The 16,866-nt window shown below is 53.3% G+C and overlaps 1 protein-coding gene across 1 annotated transcript; it reads left to right on the plus strand.

Moving 5' to 3' along the window:
- Nucleotides 1-570: 570 nt before the first annotated feature.
- LOC120392941 (zinc finger protein RFP-like) lies at nt 571-12,720 on the plus strand. The gene is made up of 7 exons (XM_039517597.1): nt 571-995; nt 5,420-5,512; nt 6,089-6,319; nt 7,789-7,811; nt 8,549-8,664; nt 10,817-10,876; nt 11,991-12,720. The coding sequence occupies exons 1-7, from the start codon at nt 579-581 to the stop codon at nt 12,509-12,511; spliced, it is 1,461 nt and encodes a 486-aa protein (XP_039373531.1). The 5' UTR covers nt 571-578; the 3' UTR covers nt 12,512-12,720.
- Nucleotides 12,721-16,866: the final 4,146 nt, after the last annotated feature.

Raw genomic sequence — 16,866 nt, forward strand, 5'->3', positions numbered from 1 at the left:
CCCACCCTCTCGGCAGCCCCAGGGATGAGAGGGGGGAAGAACCTCTGAAGCTGCAGGAGGGGCAGAGGGGCCCTGAGGGGCAGAGGTGGGGGCTGGTCAGGGGGCAGAACTAACAGCCGGGCAGGGAACAGGCGAAGGTGGGGGTGGCAGGGACACACAGCATGAATCAATCAGGGTTAGGGGGGTTGGAGAGAAGCAGCAGCAGCAGGGAGTGTTTTGTACAGATCTGTGGGATTAGATCTCATGGGGGTCTCCCAGCCGGAGCTCTTGCCACTGTTCTCAGTAGCTGGGGATCTTCTGGCCGTGCTGTGGTTATTAAAGCTCCTTCTCAGCTCCTTTTACTTTGCTACTTTCCAGCAACTTACTGTAAATAAAACATTACAAACAATTCCCTTCTGGTGTGATTGTACATTTTTACACTAAAGCCTCCAAGGGTAAAATTGGCTGGGTCCTTCCTGCTCAGCAAACAGCGGGAGTCATTTTCAGGCAAGGAAACACCCCCTTGCTGCTGCAGGCGGGGCATAGTTTGAATTCAGGAATTTGAAACAAAGCCTGTTACAAACGGCCCAGAGGGAGCCATGGCTGCAGAGAACCCCGTGAAAAGTCTCCAGGAGGAAGCGACATGTCCCGTCTGTCTGGAGTATTTCACAGAACCTGTCACTCTGGAATGTGGGCACAATTTCTGCCGAGCCTGCATCAGCCAGTGCTGGGAGGGATCCAATACAGCCGCCTCCTGCCCTCAGTGCAGAGAAACTGTGCAACAGGGAAACCTCAGGCCCAACAGGCAGCTGGCAAATATCCTAGAGCTCGTCAAGCAGTTGAGTTTACAGGCGGCAAAAGGAGCAGGAGGGGACGGGGTGTGTGAGAGACACCAGGAGGCTCTGAAACTGTTCTGTGAAGAGGATCAAACCCCCATCTGCGTGGTGTGCGACAGATCCCGGGCTCACCGCACTCACACGGTGGTCCCCATCGAGGAGGCTGCCCAGGAGTACAAGGTAGGGAATTGCTGTGAAATTTAATGGGTTAACTTCTGGGGGTTTAATGACAGGCTAATTTCACTGATTGTTCCCTGTCACGGGTGTGACTCATCATTCAGCTCTGTAAAGTCTTCATTGTACGGGAGATGCTGTAACAAAATTAATAGTCTGGAAATGTGGCAACAGAGGCAAAATATCAAATCTTGAAAGCAGGATCTGCACCCCCCGCCCCAGAAGCGCTGCTCACTCCATATCCCCCCTCTCTCCATTGCTCTCCCCCACCCTCACTCACGTTCACCGGTCTGTGGCAGGAGGTTGGGATTCCGGTGGGGGTGCGGGCTCTGGGATGGGGCCGAGGGGTTTGCAGTCTGGGAGGGGGCTCTGAGCTGAGCCTGGTGCAGGGGGTTGGGGAGCAGGAGAGGGCTACAGGCTGGGGCAGAGTGTTGGGGTGCAGGTGTGGGCACATGGTGCTGGCTCTGGGAGGAGGGTCAGGGTTGAGTAGGGGGTTGGAGTGCAGGAGGGGATATGGGATGCTGGCTTCAGCTGGGCAGCACTGACTTACCTCATGTGGCTCCCGGTCAGTAGTGCAGCGGGGCTAACGCAGGCTCCCTGCCTGTCCCAACCCTGCACCACTCCTGGAAGGGGCCAATGTGCCCCTGTGGCCCCTGGGGGGGAGCATGTGGCTACACATGCTGCCCCTCTCTGCAGGAACCACTCCCGCAGCTCACATTGGGCAGAGTTCCCCATTTCCGGCCAATGGGAGCTGTGGGGGGCAGGCACTTGCAGGCAGGAGCCATGTGAAGAGAACCCTGCCCTCACCCCAGGCTGTGGGGGCAAGCTGGCCCCTTCTGGGAGTGCCGCACGGCTGCCAGAGATCGCGATCGACTGGGAGAATCTCCAGGATCAACTAGTTGATCGCAATCGACTGGTAGGTGACCACTGGTCTAGCTAGATAAAAGGTGGGAAGGGAAACTGAGGCACAAAGCGGGGCAGCGAGTTGCACATACTCACCGAGCATGTCAGTGACAGAGCTTAGCATAGAACCCAGATCTCCCCAGACCCAGTCCAAGACCCGAACCACTTTGCCATGCTGCCATCTTAGCATCAACCCCACCCAGTGATGAAGTGTCTCCGTTAGGAGGGAGAGACGCCTTAATAAAGGTCCCAGGCCCACCAGGGAGAGGAGGTTTCCCACTGGGATTCTGAACTCCTGTGCTGCTCCACGAGGGGTTAAACTCAGATGCTGCCGGCCTGCACTAGAGGAGATCACTGGGCTAAAGAGTGTGTGGGACCCCGAGCACCTTCCGTCCGCACACAAAAGGGCTCCAGACAGCTCAGGTCCATGCCAAATACCACTGGGATTACAACTGGGTTGTAGCAAAACCAACCCCAGGCTGGAGCTGACCAGTCTGACCTGTTCTGTTGTGTACATGGGCAAGGACCAGCCAGAGTGGTTCCATTAGTCCCACCAGGCAGCCTTTTGAAATCTCCCAGAATGCACTGCTTCCGGGATCTTTACCAGGGAATGGGACCGTGGGGTACCTACCCAGGGGGCATTGCCATGGAGAGGGGTTAGGGCAGCACTGGGGCAACCCCCAACCCGTTCTTTATACAAATCTGCATCATGTCTAATTAGGGAGGTCACTGAGGCATCCCCAGAACATGGGACATGCCCACACCTGCCTGCATGGGCCCGTCCTCACCAGTATCAGTCACCCTGTGTGGACCCCACCACTGTTTTTTCCAGCGTGCCACCCGCCTGCATCATTCTGCATGAAGGTGCCACCCCAGCCCTGCCCCCACCCTCCCGGGTGTCCTCCTGCAGCTTCAGTCTCCTCCTCTCCCTTTTGCACCAGACAAAGCCACGTACAGTGCTGGGACCCTGCCGGACAGGGACAGTGCTCCACAAAACTGGACTGTGCAGCTTCAAACCAGAGGAATGGCCTCCCGACATCTCACGAGTTTTGCCCTGGTGCTTAGACCAGCTCTGCCCAACCAGTGCAGCCCCAGGGCTTCAGGGCTGAAATCCCAGCCCATATTGAAACCCTTTCACAACTGGTTGGAGCGGAAGAACACCCAGTCCTGTTCCTCAGTAGGAAACTCCTGCCCAGGGAACGTAAATATGCTGTAGTAGAGAAGGAATGCCTGGCCGTAAAGTGGGCCATAGAAAGTCTTCGCTATTACCTACTCGGACGGAGGTTTACCCTTGTCACGGACCATGCTCCTCTGAAGTGGATGCACCAAAACAAAGAGAAAAATGCGAAAGTAACAAGGTGGTTCCTGTCGCTACAACCCTTCCACTTCAGAGTACAACATAGGTCCGGAAGCAAGCATGGCAATGTGGATGGCCTTTCAAGGGTACACTGTTTGCCGACCCAAGTAGCCCAATCCTGTAGTGTTGAGCGGGGGGTGGGGAGGATATGTGATAAACTCAGGACAGACAGTTGCAAGGGGGGGTAGGAGTCAGTCCCAGAGGGTTAAAAGGCCCTCCTCCTTATCAACTGGGAGGCAACTACAGGTCAATCGGGTTCAGCTGAGAAAGGGTTACCAAGGTAGCAAATTAGAATCAGCTGAGGGGAAGCAGAGGGAGAAGGAGCCCGGCTGCCAGGAGTGTTGGAGCAGCAAGGCAGCGAGCCTCCCCAGGCAGTACGCTCTCCCACAAGGCAGGGTAAAAATACTTTAAACAAGACTGGTGGAGAGACAGGGAACAGACTTCCCCTGAGTCCTAAGGGGGACTGCATTACCCAAGCCTGTCTCACCAGGGCTAAAAACAGCAGAGGCTGGGGAGACTGAGAAGGTACTTTCCCACACTATGTAGTGCAGACCCTGCCCGCAGCTCCAATCTCTCCCTGGTGCTGGCCTCTCTCAGTGGCGCCACCCCTGCTCTCTTTCCCTGAGGCCCTGCCCCCTGGCCATGCCAGAAGCCAGAACCAGGCTGCCATCCAGGGACTGCACTGGGGAGCCCTGGATCCTCCACCTGCCCAGGGGGGTGCACCCCGGGGAGTGGGGACATGGGCTGGGGACTGCTGCCAAAGGCCCATGGACCCATGTCCAGGGCAGGTGGAGTGTCAGGGGCTCTCCATAGCGGGCAAGTCTCCCAGCCTGGCCAGGGGGCAGGGCCTCAGTCAGGGCCACGGAGGGGGCGGGGACACAAAAATAGTCCTGACACCAACCTTAGTGCTGAGTTCATGCCCATTCTGATGAACAGAAACACTCTTAACTGAGTCACATGCGAACAGAGCTCTCTGCCACACAGGGCCGGGTCCAGACACCAGCCTAACTAGCATGTGCTTGGGGCGGCACCTTGGGACGGGGCGGCGCTCAGGGTTTATTTTTGTTTTTTTTCGTTTGGCCGGGCAGCGCTAGTCCATGCCAAGTACCACTGGGATTACAACTGGGTTGTAGCAAAACCAACTCCAGGCTGGAGCTGACCAGTGCCAGTCTGACCTGTTCTGTTCTGTACGTGGGCAAGGACCAGTCAGAGTGGTTCCATTAGTCCCACCAGGCAGCCTTTTGAAATCTCCCAGAATGCACTGCTTCCGGGATCTTTACCAGGGAATGGGACCATGGGGTACCTGCCCAGGGGGCATTGCCATGGAGAGGGGTTAGGGCAGCACTGGGGCAACCCCCAACCCGTTCTTTATACAAATCTGCATCCTGTCTAATTAGGGAGGTCACTGAGGCATCCCCAGAACATCGGACATGCCCACACCTGCCTGCATGGGCCCGTCCTCACCAGTATCAGTCACCCTGTGTGGACCCCACCACTGTTTTTTCCAGCGTGCCACCCACCTGTATCATTCTACATGAAGGTGCCACCCCACCCCCACTCCCACGGGTGTCCTCCTGCATCCTCAGTCTCTTCCTCTCCCTTTTGCACCAGACAAAGCCACGTCCGGTGCTGAGTCCCTGCTGGACAGGGACAGTGCTCCACAAAACTGGACTGTGCAGCTTCAAACCAGACGAATGGCCTCCCAACATCTCACGAGTTTTGCCCTGGTGCTTACACCAGCTCTGCCCAACCAGTGCAGCCCCAGGGCTTCAGGGCTGAAATCCCAGCCCATATTGAAACCCTGGTGGCTTCTGAGATTTGTATCACTTTGTCTGTTAAACCTTCAAAAAACAGGTTTATTGATTCACCCCCATGTGACTCCAGTGCCCTGTTATGCTCTGTACCATTAATCAATTCACAAATACCAGTAAAGCTTGGGTATAATTGAGATCTCTTGCTAATTACTAAAAACACTGAACCAGAATTGGTAACGAGTCTGATTGTGACACTCTCCTAGTTTCCATTAATGAGGTTTCATCACCTTGGTGGTCCTGATGTCGCTAAGCGATTAGAACCACAGTCATCTTGCGTTTCGGGTGGAAAAACACCCACTTCCAAGCACCTCTCAACTATCCAGATGAAACTTCCCAAATCATTTCTGTTTCTTCAGGAAAGAGTCCAGTCCCATTTGAAAACTCTGAGGAAGAGAGAAAAGCTGCTGGGATTGAAAGCGACTGGAGAGAGGAATTGCCGGCAAGATCTGGTAGGTGCCTGTTGTTATGAATCAGCTGTGGGACTGGCAGGGGGAGGTCTGTTTGGAGGCAGACTCCTGTGTGGCCTACATGAACATGGGCTTGTGTGTGTTTCTCCATGATCATGGATTGCTGGGTTAGATTCATGTGCAGACAAGCCCTAAGCTTTCATTGCAGTTGATGAGTAGCCCTTGTGGCTTGCCTGAATTCACACAAATGTCCCCGTGAAGTGCTTGTCCACTGGGTCTAGACATTTTGTGCATTTTTAAAACGTTTGTTTCTTTTAACTCCCCTGACGTCTCTGTTAGTGTAGTGCTGAGTCCTGCCTCCTGCTGCTCTGGGTCTGAATTTCCACAGACCATAAATAACAGAAGATGCTGACCATGACTGACAGAGAAACATCCCTTTCACAGGGACACAGGGGCCAAAAGGGAAGGTGTGAGAGAATCCCCTGCCTAGTACACACAGGGTAGAGTCAATCTTAGGATTTTCAAAGAAAATCACCCTCCTGCACACTCAGCTCTCCATGAAAGGACCCCGGGCTCCGTCCATATGTCCCTTACCAGCCCTTGCCCTATTTCATACAGAAACAAACACAAACCGAGAGGCAGAAGATTGTGTCTGAATTTCAGCAATTGCAGCAGTTCCTGGAGGAACAGGAGCGACTCCTGCTGGCCCAGCTGGAGAAGCTGGATGAGGAGATTGTGAGGATCCAGAATGAAAATGTCAGTAAACTCTCCAAGCAGATTTCCCATCTCAGTGAGCTGCTCAATGAGATGGAGGGGAAGTGTCAGAAGCCAGCGAGTGAATTCCTACAGGTGAGACTGAATGAGAAAGATAGGTGGGTGCTCCAGGACAGCCAGCTCTCCCCCTCAGTGCTACCCACCGTCAGCCCTGCCGATTAACTCCTCCTCCTCCTTCCAGCACCATCTGCCTGCTGCAATCAGCTGTTCCACTGTGTGCAGGAGATGCTGGGAGGGAGTGGGAGGAGCGGGGAGGGAGTGTGCTCATGTTAGGATTCCCTCCCCGCTTTGAACTCTCGGGGACAGAGGTGGGTACCCACATGAAAGACCCCCTAATCTTATATTCCATCATCTTAGGTTAAAAACTTCCTCAAGGCACAAATTCCTTTCCTTGTCCTTGCTGCCACCACCAAGTGATTTAAACAAAAATTCAGAGATGGGACACTTGGAATCCCTATTCCCCCAAAATATCCCCCCAAGCCCGTTCACACCCTTTCCTGGGGAGGCTTGGGAATAATATACCAACCAATTGCCTTTAATGTAAGTACAGACCAGACCCTTATCTTTAGGACACTAAAATCAATGGGGTTCTTTAAAGAATAACTTTATTATAAAGAAAGAAGTACAAGAATCACACCTGCAAAATCAGGATGGAAGGTAACTTTACAGGGTAATAAAAAGATTTAAAACATAGAGGACTCCCCTCTGGACTCAGCTTCACAGTTACAAAAACAGGAATAAAACTACCTCTTAGCATAGGGAAAATTCACAAGCTAAAACAAAAAAAATAAGCTAACGCATTTCCTTGCCTTGGTTAGAATTGTTGTAATCTTAGATGGATCATTTCAGGTAGGTTTTCAGGAGCTGTTGTCCCTGCTTGGTCTATCTCGCCATCAGGAGAGGGAACAAACAAACAGAGCCCAAACAAAACCTCCACCAACCCACCAGATTTGAAAGTAACTTCTTTCCTTATCAGTCCTTCTGGTCAGGAGCCAACCAGGTTATCTGAGCTTCTTAACCCCTTAGAGGTAAAGCGATTCAGTACAGCTGCAAGGAGGTATTTTATGTGACTCTTTCCTTTATATTTATGGCAGCTCACAAGAGGAGACGAGGAAGAGACAGGGTGGAGGTTGAGTGGGAGTGGGAAGAGTTGGGTTGGGGTGTGGCATTGGGGAAAGGTTTGGAGTGGAGGTGGGGCATGGGGTTGAGCACCCCCAGGGACAATTGGAAACCGGCACTCATTATTAGAAACATGCCAGACCCCCACAGAGGGAGGAGCGGGCTGCTGAATCATAAGCACTGGAGTCCAGCAGTCGGAGATCTCAGTGTCACTCAGCATGTGCATTGCTGACATCTGAGTGAGTATTATTCTTAGCAGAGTCACAGAGATATGAAAGATGGAAAAGCCCCATTAGCTCAGGGAATCAATGGCCCTGGGGCCAGGGCAGGGTCCCTTCCCCCATACTTCCTAAATCCCTTCCCTGGAATCCCCTGTGTGTGTGTGTCAGAGAGGACTGAAATTCTTTTGTCTCTCTCTCCTCTAGGACGTCAGAACCACCTTGAGCAGGTATGTGGCTCCCTCGCACTCCACAATGCTGGGAAAGAGCTTGATGATGAGGGTAGCACCACATCTCCCCGGGGCTCTACAGCAAAATGTGTGGGGAGATCACATGTTGGATACAAATCTCTCTGATCAGCTCCATCCTGGGGTGCTCACTCTTGTACAGAAGACTCTGGAATTCTCCAGTCAGTGGGAAAGACTGACCTCAAGTATTTTGTAGAGATGTCACATCCCTGGGGGACTGGCTGCCTCAGGATTGTGGGGATGGAATATGGGCCTGTCACTGCTGGGTCCTGGTCACTATTCAGCCCAGGGCAGTAGTTTTCAAGAGCCTTTCCCGATCTGAGGGCTGTTTGGAGACCTGTGTGGAATGAGTTGGGGAAGGGGTAGTTGGTGTCTCAGTCTAGTTCCTAGAGGCAGATTTCTACAGCACTTCACCTGGGAACCTTCTGTCCCTCAGAACATGGAGGCCAAGGAGCGAATTGGCCATGGAGACTCAATTCCCCTTTTGTCCCCAGAGCTGGTCTCTCCAGACCAGAGTTGAAGAATATTAATGACCTTTGAAGAGAAGGTTGCTTGGGCCTGGGTTGTGTTGCTTGGCCATGGCCTGTGAGGAACCTGCTCTGAGGCTGGGAGAAGTTGAGGAATTCTAACTCCAGGGCCATTAGAGCAGCGACTCACTAGCCAGAACTTATAATGAGTCACACAGTAAAATATAATCAAGTGAAATTGTTTCCCTCCAGGTGTGAGAAGGGGAAGTTCCAGCAGCCAGAGGAGATTTCTCCTGAACTGGAAGAGCGAGTCAGTGGTTTCTCCAAGAAAACGACTGTGCTAATGGAGATTCTGGGGAAGTTCAAAGGTACTTAGAAGGGATCTAGGAATGGAAATTGGGATAAGCCTCTGAGAAGAGAATGGTGCTGATCAATTGGTTCACACTTAGATGATGCTGTTAAATTAAGAAATGACTCAAAGACTTTAAGGCCAGAAGGGACCATCATGATCATCCAGTCTGACCAACTGCACACTGCAGGCCACAGAACCTCACCCACCCACTCCTGCAATTGACCCTAACCTCTGGGCAAGTTAGTGACGTCCTTAAATCATGATTTTAAAACTTCAAGTGTAACTGGTTGAGCACTCAGCAGTGCGGCGCTTCCTGCTGGTCAGTCAGGGAATTAGCTTTCCTGCTCCAGAGCGCCCACTGCTGGCCAGTGTCTCTCCTGCCTCAGGCCCCTCCATGTCCCTCCTGGACCCCAGTGCCCCTTAGCTTGGGGTTCTGCCCACAGCAGTACCCCCACACTCTGGGTCTCCTCTCCCAGGGGCATCCCAACCCTCTATACCCACCTTGACTCAGTGGTTACTGCCAGTCATCTAGCCCCCTTTCTCTGGGGCAGCCTGCAGTCCACAATGTCCACTCATCATTAGCAAAGAGGTTGGACCTACTGCCTTTCTAACCCTAGTACCATCCCGGGCCCTTAACAAGGCCTCAGCCTTGCCCCAGCTCTGCCTGCCCCACCCCAGCCCTGCTCTGTGTAAGGTACCTTGTGCTCTGCTCCCAGGCAGCCCTGCAGTGAGACTCTTGCCTGCCTAGCTCCCAGCCCTTTGATCAGGGCCAGTTGTGGCCTAATTGGGTGTGGCCCCAGCTGTGGCTGCCTCCCCAGTCAGCCGACCTCAGCTGCTTTTCACCTTTTACCTCCTTTTATCCCAGGAGGGTGCTAACTGCCCCACTACACAAGTTACAGAGAATCCACCATTGACTCTAGTTTAAATCTGCAATTGACCCGTGCCCCAGGCTGCAGAGGAAGGAAAGAAAAAAATCCCCCGGCTCTCTGTCAATCTGACTTGGGGGAAAATTCCTTCCCCACCCCAGATATGATGGTCAGTTGGATACCGAGCATTTTGGCAAGACCCAAGAGCCAGACACGTGGCAAAGAACTCTCTATTGCTCAGAGCCTTCCCTGTCTACTGCCCCATCACCAGCCATGGGGCACATTTCTCAAAGGTGGATCCAGCACATCTCTGAGCTCTGGTCCCATTTGCAGCTAGTTTCTGCCAAATGGGCTGTAGGGAAGGAGAACGCCCCTCCCCTATGGTCAGGGATCCCTTCAGCACAGGAGCCTCTGGTGCCTCCTCCACAGCAGCTACAGGGACAAGGCGGGTTCCTGAGAGGGCTGGGAATGGGGTGGGGGTGGTGACGGTGGGTGGAAGACGGAGGGGGTGGACGAGGGACAGAGGGAGGTGGGCCATGTAAAGCTGGGCCTCTCACACTCTGCACAGTGGCTAAAACACACGGGGGCCATTGTCATAGGGATGTAGCTCTGGCTGGCTTCAGAACTTCCTCAGCCTGTGCCAAGGTCTTCACCGGCCCCTGCAGCCACTGAACAGCAGAGTCACAAAAGGCCCCTCCCCTCTCCTTTTCCCGGTACAGGGGGGAATCGGACCCTTTGAGCCAAACCTCCCCCACCTCAATTTCCACCTTGATAAAATAATTTTACTATTATTTCCATTTCTGCCTATGGAGGACGAGGTCCCGTCGTGCTGCTCTCTGTAGAGGCGCTGAGTAAACAGACCCAACAGCTCACAATTAGAGCCAGGATTTCACAAACTCTGAACATCCCGTTAGTGTCAAAGGGACCCAAGTGGGTAAAGTTACTTTTATGCCAAAGTCTTTGTATGATCTGGGTCTAGGTTACGACAAAAGGCAGCAAGTGAATGAGACAAACCAACTGGATTCTGAAGGGAGGGACGGGATGAGGAGGGAAAAGTAAATCTCTTACAGATTGTGTGTCCTGGGATAGTTGTGAGGCTGTAAGGCTGCTGGCTCCATTGCTGAGAGATGCCTGATTGAGAGGGGAAATAGATTTTAGACCTTTTTATATTAAATACCTGAGTGTGTCTCTGGGCCTCTCTGTCTGTTTCTCTGTCATAATTATAAAACAGTTTCAGAGTGGGGATGCTCTTATGAATATGAAAGTCTGAAATCTCACCTCTCTTCTCCTTTCTCCCCCAAGACACTCTGCCATCTCAACTGGAGAGAAAAAGGGGAGAATTGTTTGGACCACACAGACAGGGTGAGTTTGTGGGTGAAGATTGCCTTTAAATTATGAGAAAATTCCAGAGAAAATGTCTTCATGAGATTGTAGCTAAAGTTACCAACCAAACTGACAGCGACCATGACACACACAGCCCTAAAAATAACACTTTAAATGGTAAGGAGATCCAAGGACCCATGTCTCCCCTCCACAACACACACACACTTTTAAAGGTGGGATGACCAGGACACTTTTCAGCATGGGCACAGTTTGGGGGAAGAGGGCCACGTTGCCCTCCACACACACTGCAAGCCTTGGCAGGGGTGGAGCATGGCAGGCAGTGTCTGTGCTTAGGGCAGGGCAGCTGATCAGATCCTCTCTGTGTAGTGCAGCCTGTGCCCATGGCACCAACCTCTCCCTGGTGCTGGCCACTCTCAATGGCCCCACCCCTGCTCCTCTTTCCCTGAGGCCCTGGGCAGGGCAGAAGCCAGAACCAGGCTGCCATCCAGGAACTGCACTGGGAAGCCCTGGATCCTCCACCTGCCCAGGGTGGTGCACCCCGGGGAGTGGGACATGGGCTGGGGACTGCTGCCAAAGGCCCATGGACCCATGTCCAGGGCAGGTGGAGTGTCAGGGGCTCTCCATAGCGGGCAAGTGTCCCAGCCTGGCCAGGGGGCAGGGCCTCAGTCAGGGCCATGGAGGGGGCGGGGACACTAAAAGAGTCCTGACACCACCCTTAGTGCTGAGTTCATGCCCATTCTGATGAACAGAAACACTCTTAACTGAGTCACACGCGAACAGAGCTCCCTGCCACATCCCTCAGCTTCACCCCAGTGCAGGGGGTCTCCCATCGCTCTTCTCCAACATCCTGCCTTTCCTCTGGGCAGGGCTGGGCTCTCCCATTGGAGCTGCTCCCTGCTTCCTGGATTGGGGAGATGCTCTTCCTGTGAGACTGGCAGCTCCTCCTTTCTCTTTAGGATGGAGATGGTGCTACCACACCCAGTGCCACCTCCTACTCTCTGGTTTTAAGTGGCTGTTCCCCATTGCTGCACCTTCCTCTCTGTTCCCTGGCCTGGGAGTGGAGGCTGCATTAGGGGAGGGAGCTCCCCCAGGGCTGAGCTCTGCCCCTAACTCTCTGATTCTCTCTCCCCAGTGAATGTGACTCTGGATCCAGACACGGCTCATCCCCAACTCGTCCTGTCTGAGGATCAGAAAAGTGTGAGATGCGGAGACACACGACAGCAACTGCCCAACAACCCTAAGAGATTTGACACTGCGCTGTGTGTGCTGGGCTGTGGGGGATTCACCTCGGGGAGACATTGCTGGGAGGTGGTGGGGGGGGTGGCGGGAGGCTGGGCTGTGGGGGGGGCCAGATGGTCTGTGGTGAGGAAGGGAGGTTTCAGCCGTAGCCCTGACGGGGGGATCTGGGCTGTGGAGTGGTCGTGTGGGGGGGGTCAGTTACGGGCTCTCACCTCCCCTTCAATCCTCCTGCCCCTGAGCCGGGCCCCCAGCAGGATCCGGGTTTGTCTGGACTGTGGCCGGGGGCAGGTGACATTTATCGATGCTGGTGACGAGGCCCCGATCGTCACTTTCCCGCCGGGCTCCGTCCCTAGGGATGGAATCCGACCCTGGTTCTGGGTGGGGCCGGGATCCCAGCTCAGCCTGTGTCCCTGAGACACGCAGCAGAGGCAGGACCCGGAAATCAGCCTCTCTAGCCACACACAGCCCAGTCTCTATGACCTTGGAGGACTCCCATCTACCCAGCTTCTGGCTCCTCATCTCTATGGCCCCTGGAAGCACCTCCCCCTCCCTCTCTGCAGCCTCAGGGATGGGGGCAGGAGGGGGAAGACCCCTGGGGCTGCAGGAGGGGCCCTGAGGGGCAGAGGTGGGGGCTGGGCAGGGGGCAGCACTAACAGCCGGGCAGGGGACAGGCGGAGGGGGGGGTGGCAGGGACACAGCATGAATCAATCAGGGTTTGGGCTTTGGGGGAGAAGCAGCAGCAGCCAGGAGCGTTTTGTATAGATCTGTTGCCAGCACAGAATGCTCGAGGACAGCAACAGTGGTTCGTTGCCCGGTGTGCTTCGCTTCAATAAACACACCAAGGTGGAGAAGCAGACAAAGTTTATTTGAGATCTCAAAGCTTGTGCAAGGAGACGGAGGTGTCTCAAATCATGCACACAGATACAAGCAGCTTTCTCTCTTTATACATGATTTCAGCTAAGCATTCTCATTACCCCCCACTACTCCTCCCCCTCTACCCCCCCCCTACTTCCCCTATAGCGGAGACATTATACGGCTAGCAAGTACACACCGCAGGTTAAATCAGTCTTGGCAGCAAACCATTCATCTCGTGAGTGACTTTTGCTTGACCGGTTATTTTGTTTTACTCCCTCTGATTTGTTATCCTGCCCCCTCCCCCGCCCTTAGCCAGGTGCAAGCAGGCCTCACTATTGCCTCCTGGTATCAGTGTTGCACTGATAACTAGCTGCTACACATTCCATTCTCAGTTACTGGCCTGTAAGGTCGATTATGGCATGTCTACACTACAGGAGTAGTTCGATTCAACTTAATTCGAATTTGTGGAATCGACCTTACGGTCGAATTTGTGTATCCACACTAAGGACAGTAATTCGACTTTGTGAGTCCACACTAACGGGCCAGCGTCGACTTTGAAGCGGTGCACTGTGGGAAGCTATCCCACAGTTCCCGCAGTCCCCGCTGCCCATTGGAATGCTGGGTAGAGCCCCCAATGCCTGCTGGGGGAAAAAATGTGTCGAGGGTGGTTTTGGGTAACTGTCATCATTGAACCGTCAATCTCGCCCTCCCTCCTCCTCCTCCTGAAAGCGCCTGCGGGCAATCTGTTCGTGCACTTTTCTGGTCAGTGACGCCACAGCCCTGCGAGCATGGAGCCCGCTGCAGTTATGGCCGTTTTCACCTCCTCACACCTTATCGTCCACCTCTTCCACAGTCATCTGCTGAGAAATCGGGCTACTTTTCAATGGTGCTGCAAGCACTGGTGGACCATAGGGGACGTTTTACCAACATCAACATCGGGTGGCCAGGCAAGGTTCATGATGCGCGTGTTTTCAGTAACTGTGGTCTGTTTAGATGCCTGCAGGAAGGTAGTTTCTTCTCGGACCACAAAATAACTGTTGGGGATGTGCAGATGCCTACAATGATCCTTGGGGACCCAGCCTACCTGCTAATGCCCTGGCTTGTGAAGCACTATACAGGCGCCTTGGACAGTGACAAGGAACTCTTCAAGTACCAGTGAGCAGCGTGACCTGTGATTGTTCAGTTTCTTTACAGAGAAGCTGAACCTGCCCCTGTTTCTTTACCAAGTTACTGTTGACTAGCATCTGCAGTTACATACCCTGTCCACCCCGCTTCCCCCACTTCCAACACATGTGCAAAAATAAAATACATGTTCCATTGTTACTTAACAAAGGTTTCTTTATTAATGACTTTGCGTTAAAGGGTTGAAACTGGGACGCAGACTGTGCTGAGTAGGGTGTGTGGTGATGTAAAAACCGCCTCTGAACTTGAGGAATGACAGGCTCCTGCTCCTAGAGCGGTCCGCAGTGCCGGACTGCTTGTTTCAACGGAGCCTGCCATCCCTCCTTTTTGGGATTCTGTGTGCGGGGGCTATGTGATCTTGTGGCGGAGGAGGACGGATACAGATTCCTCTGCTGCGTGACTCAGCGGTCCAGGACAAGGACCGCTGAATAAGATCTGTAACCCCCCTCCCCCGCTACAAAGTCACGCCCCCCCCACCCACACAACCTGGAAACCACCTCCCATACCGACCAGGGTGCCTACTGACTGCACTGTGTGTGTGACCTGCTGCAGATCCTGCCCCCTTGTCTGTATCCTGGTAAAGGTGACTGTCCTATGCAATTACCAACCCCCTTCCCCACCCACCCCTTCAAACACAGTCTTCTGTGAAAAAACGTGACGGAAACAGTAATTAACAGCAAAGTATTTTTAATAATTAACTAGACGGGATGAAACTGGGATTTGGGCTTGGGTGAGTCTGGAAGGGAAGGACTTCTCAAAATTGAGGGTATGAGAGCTTTTGGGTACTTGAGCACTCTGCTGGGGTGCAGTGACAGTTTTCACGGCCCCTGGTGGTTATTTTGGGTGAGGGGGGTATGGGACTTTGTGGCGGGGGAGGGCGGTTGCAGATACACTGCAGGGGGGCTCTGTCCTCCTGCCTGCGGTCCTGCAGAACATGCACAAGGCGCTGGAGCGTGTCCGTTTGCTCCCTCATTAGTCCAAGCAGCGTTTGAGTCGCCTGCTTGTCTTCCTCACGCCACCTCTCCTCCCGTTCGCTGTGTGAGCGCTGGTACAGAGAGAGGGTCTCCCTCCACTGGCTCTGCTGGTCCGCCTCGGCTCGGGAGCAGCCCATAAGTTCATGGCTCTGGAGATCTTCTCCTAGGTCTTTGCATTCCATTCTTTTGGAGCGCAGCTGCGAAAGCACAGACTCCTCGCCCCACACACCGATCAGATCCAAGACTTCCCGGTCAGTCTATGCTGGGGCCCTCTTTCTGTTCAGAGATTGCCTGGACTCCTCTGCTGGAGAGCTCTGCATCGTTGCCGGTGCTGCTGAGCTCGCCCCGATGTCCAACCAGGAAATGAGATTCAAACTGGCCAGACACGAAAAGGAATTCAAATTTTCCCAGGGCTTTTCCTGTGTGCCTGATCAGAACATCCAAGCTCGGACTGCTGTCCAGAGCGTCAACAGAGTGGTGCAGTGTGGGATAGCTCCCGGAGCTACTAAGGTCGATTTGCATCCACACCTAGCCTAATTCGACATGGCCATGTCGAATTTAGTGCTACTCCCCTCGTCGGGGAGGAGTACAGAAGTCGAACTAAAGAGCCCTCTCTGTCGAATTAAATGGCTTCCTGGTGTGGACAGGTGCACGGTTAATTCGAATTAACGCTGCTAAATTCGAATTAACGTCCTAGTGTGGACCAGGCCTTAGAGTTTAACATGGGGGCCCTCTAGGCAAGCATAGAATAACTTTGGTTCATTCAGGCCTAATAAAGATGCCTGATGACACCAACAGATCTGTGTCCTTTGATCTCACTGGGGGCTCCCAGCCCGGGATCAGCAGGAGGGGAAGGGATAAGATCAGGGAAAGAAGAGAGCAGTCGAGGGGGATGATCTGTGACAGGGAGGAGAGAGACAGGGAAATAAAAAGGGATGTAAAATGAGAGCTAGAACAATGATGAATAGAAAAGGACAGTACGAAAGGAAAGGGAACGTGAGCGGGACGGATAAATTTATTATGTTACTGAAAGCGAGACTGTAATTCATTAATTCCCAATATTAATCCCTGGCCATTGGTGCTATTTTAGTGCAGTTAAGAAAACTGTTCTCAGTAGCTGGGGATCTCCTTGCTGTGCTGCTGGTTATTAAAGCTCCTTCTCTGCTCCTTTTACTTTGCTACTTTCCAGCAACTTATTGTAAATAAAACATTACAAACAATTCTTCTTGTTTGTTCCACTTTAATGTCCCAGCTGCAAGGAATATTGAGCCTCTAGGAAGAGAGTTTGGATTTCACTGTGTGATGTGTCACTAACCAGCCTGTGCTCTGCCTCTGTCCTGTGCACACCCATGTCAATCAGGAATTCCCCAGCTGTGCTCTGCGGAGAGGTGACTGGTTGCACAGGGGGCAATCCATGCAGGGACTCGGGTGCTGCAATGCTGAGCATCACAGTAATTTTTAGGCAGCGAGAAAATCACAGGAACAGCAACAGTGTGACCCTCAGAGCTGAGTCAGGGGCCTAAACTCCCTAGACAATGCATGGGCTACACAGGCACCTTACAATGCAATTCACAACTGCCACCTCAGTAGGCGGGGAGCCATGTAAACTGGCCAATGGGAGATGCTGACAAGGGGGGAAGGGATGTCCTAAGCCACACCCCTCTCATGGATAGGTGCCTAAATCTGGGCTGCAGAGAGTGTCTGTCTGTGCTTAGCAACCCACAAACAGGAACTCACTGTCTGATGTCCGGGGCCTCC

The sequence above is a fragment of the Mauremys reevesii genome, unplaced genomic scaffold, assembly GCF_016161935.1.
Source record: "Mauremys reevesii isolate NIE-2019 unplaced genomic scaffold, ASM1616193v1 Contig128, whole genome shotgun sequence".
Classification (NCBI taxonomy): domain Eukaryota; kingdom Metazoa; phylum Chordata; order Testudines; family Geoemydidae; genus Mauremys; species Mauremys reevesii.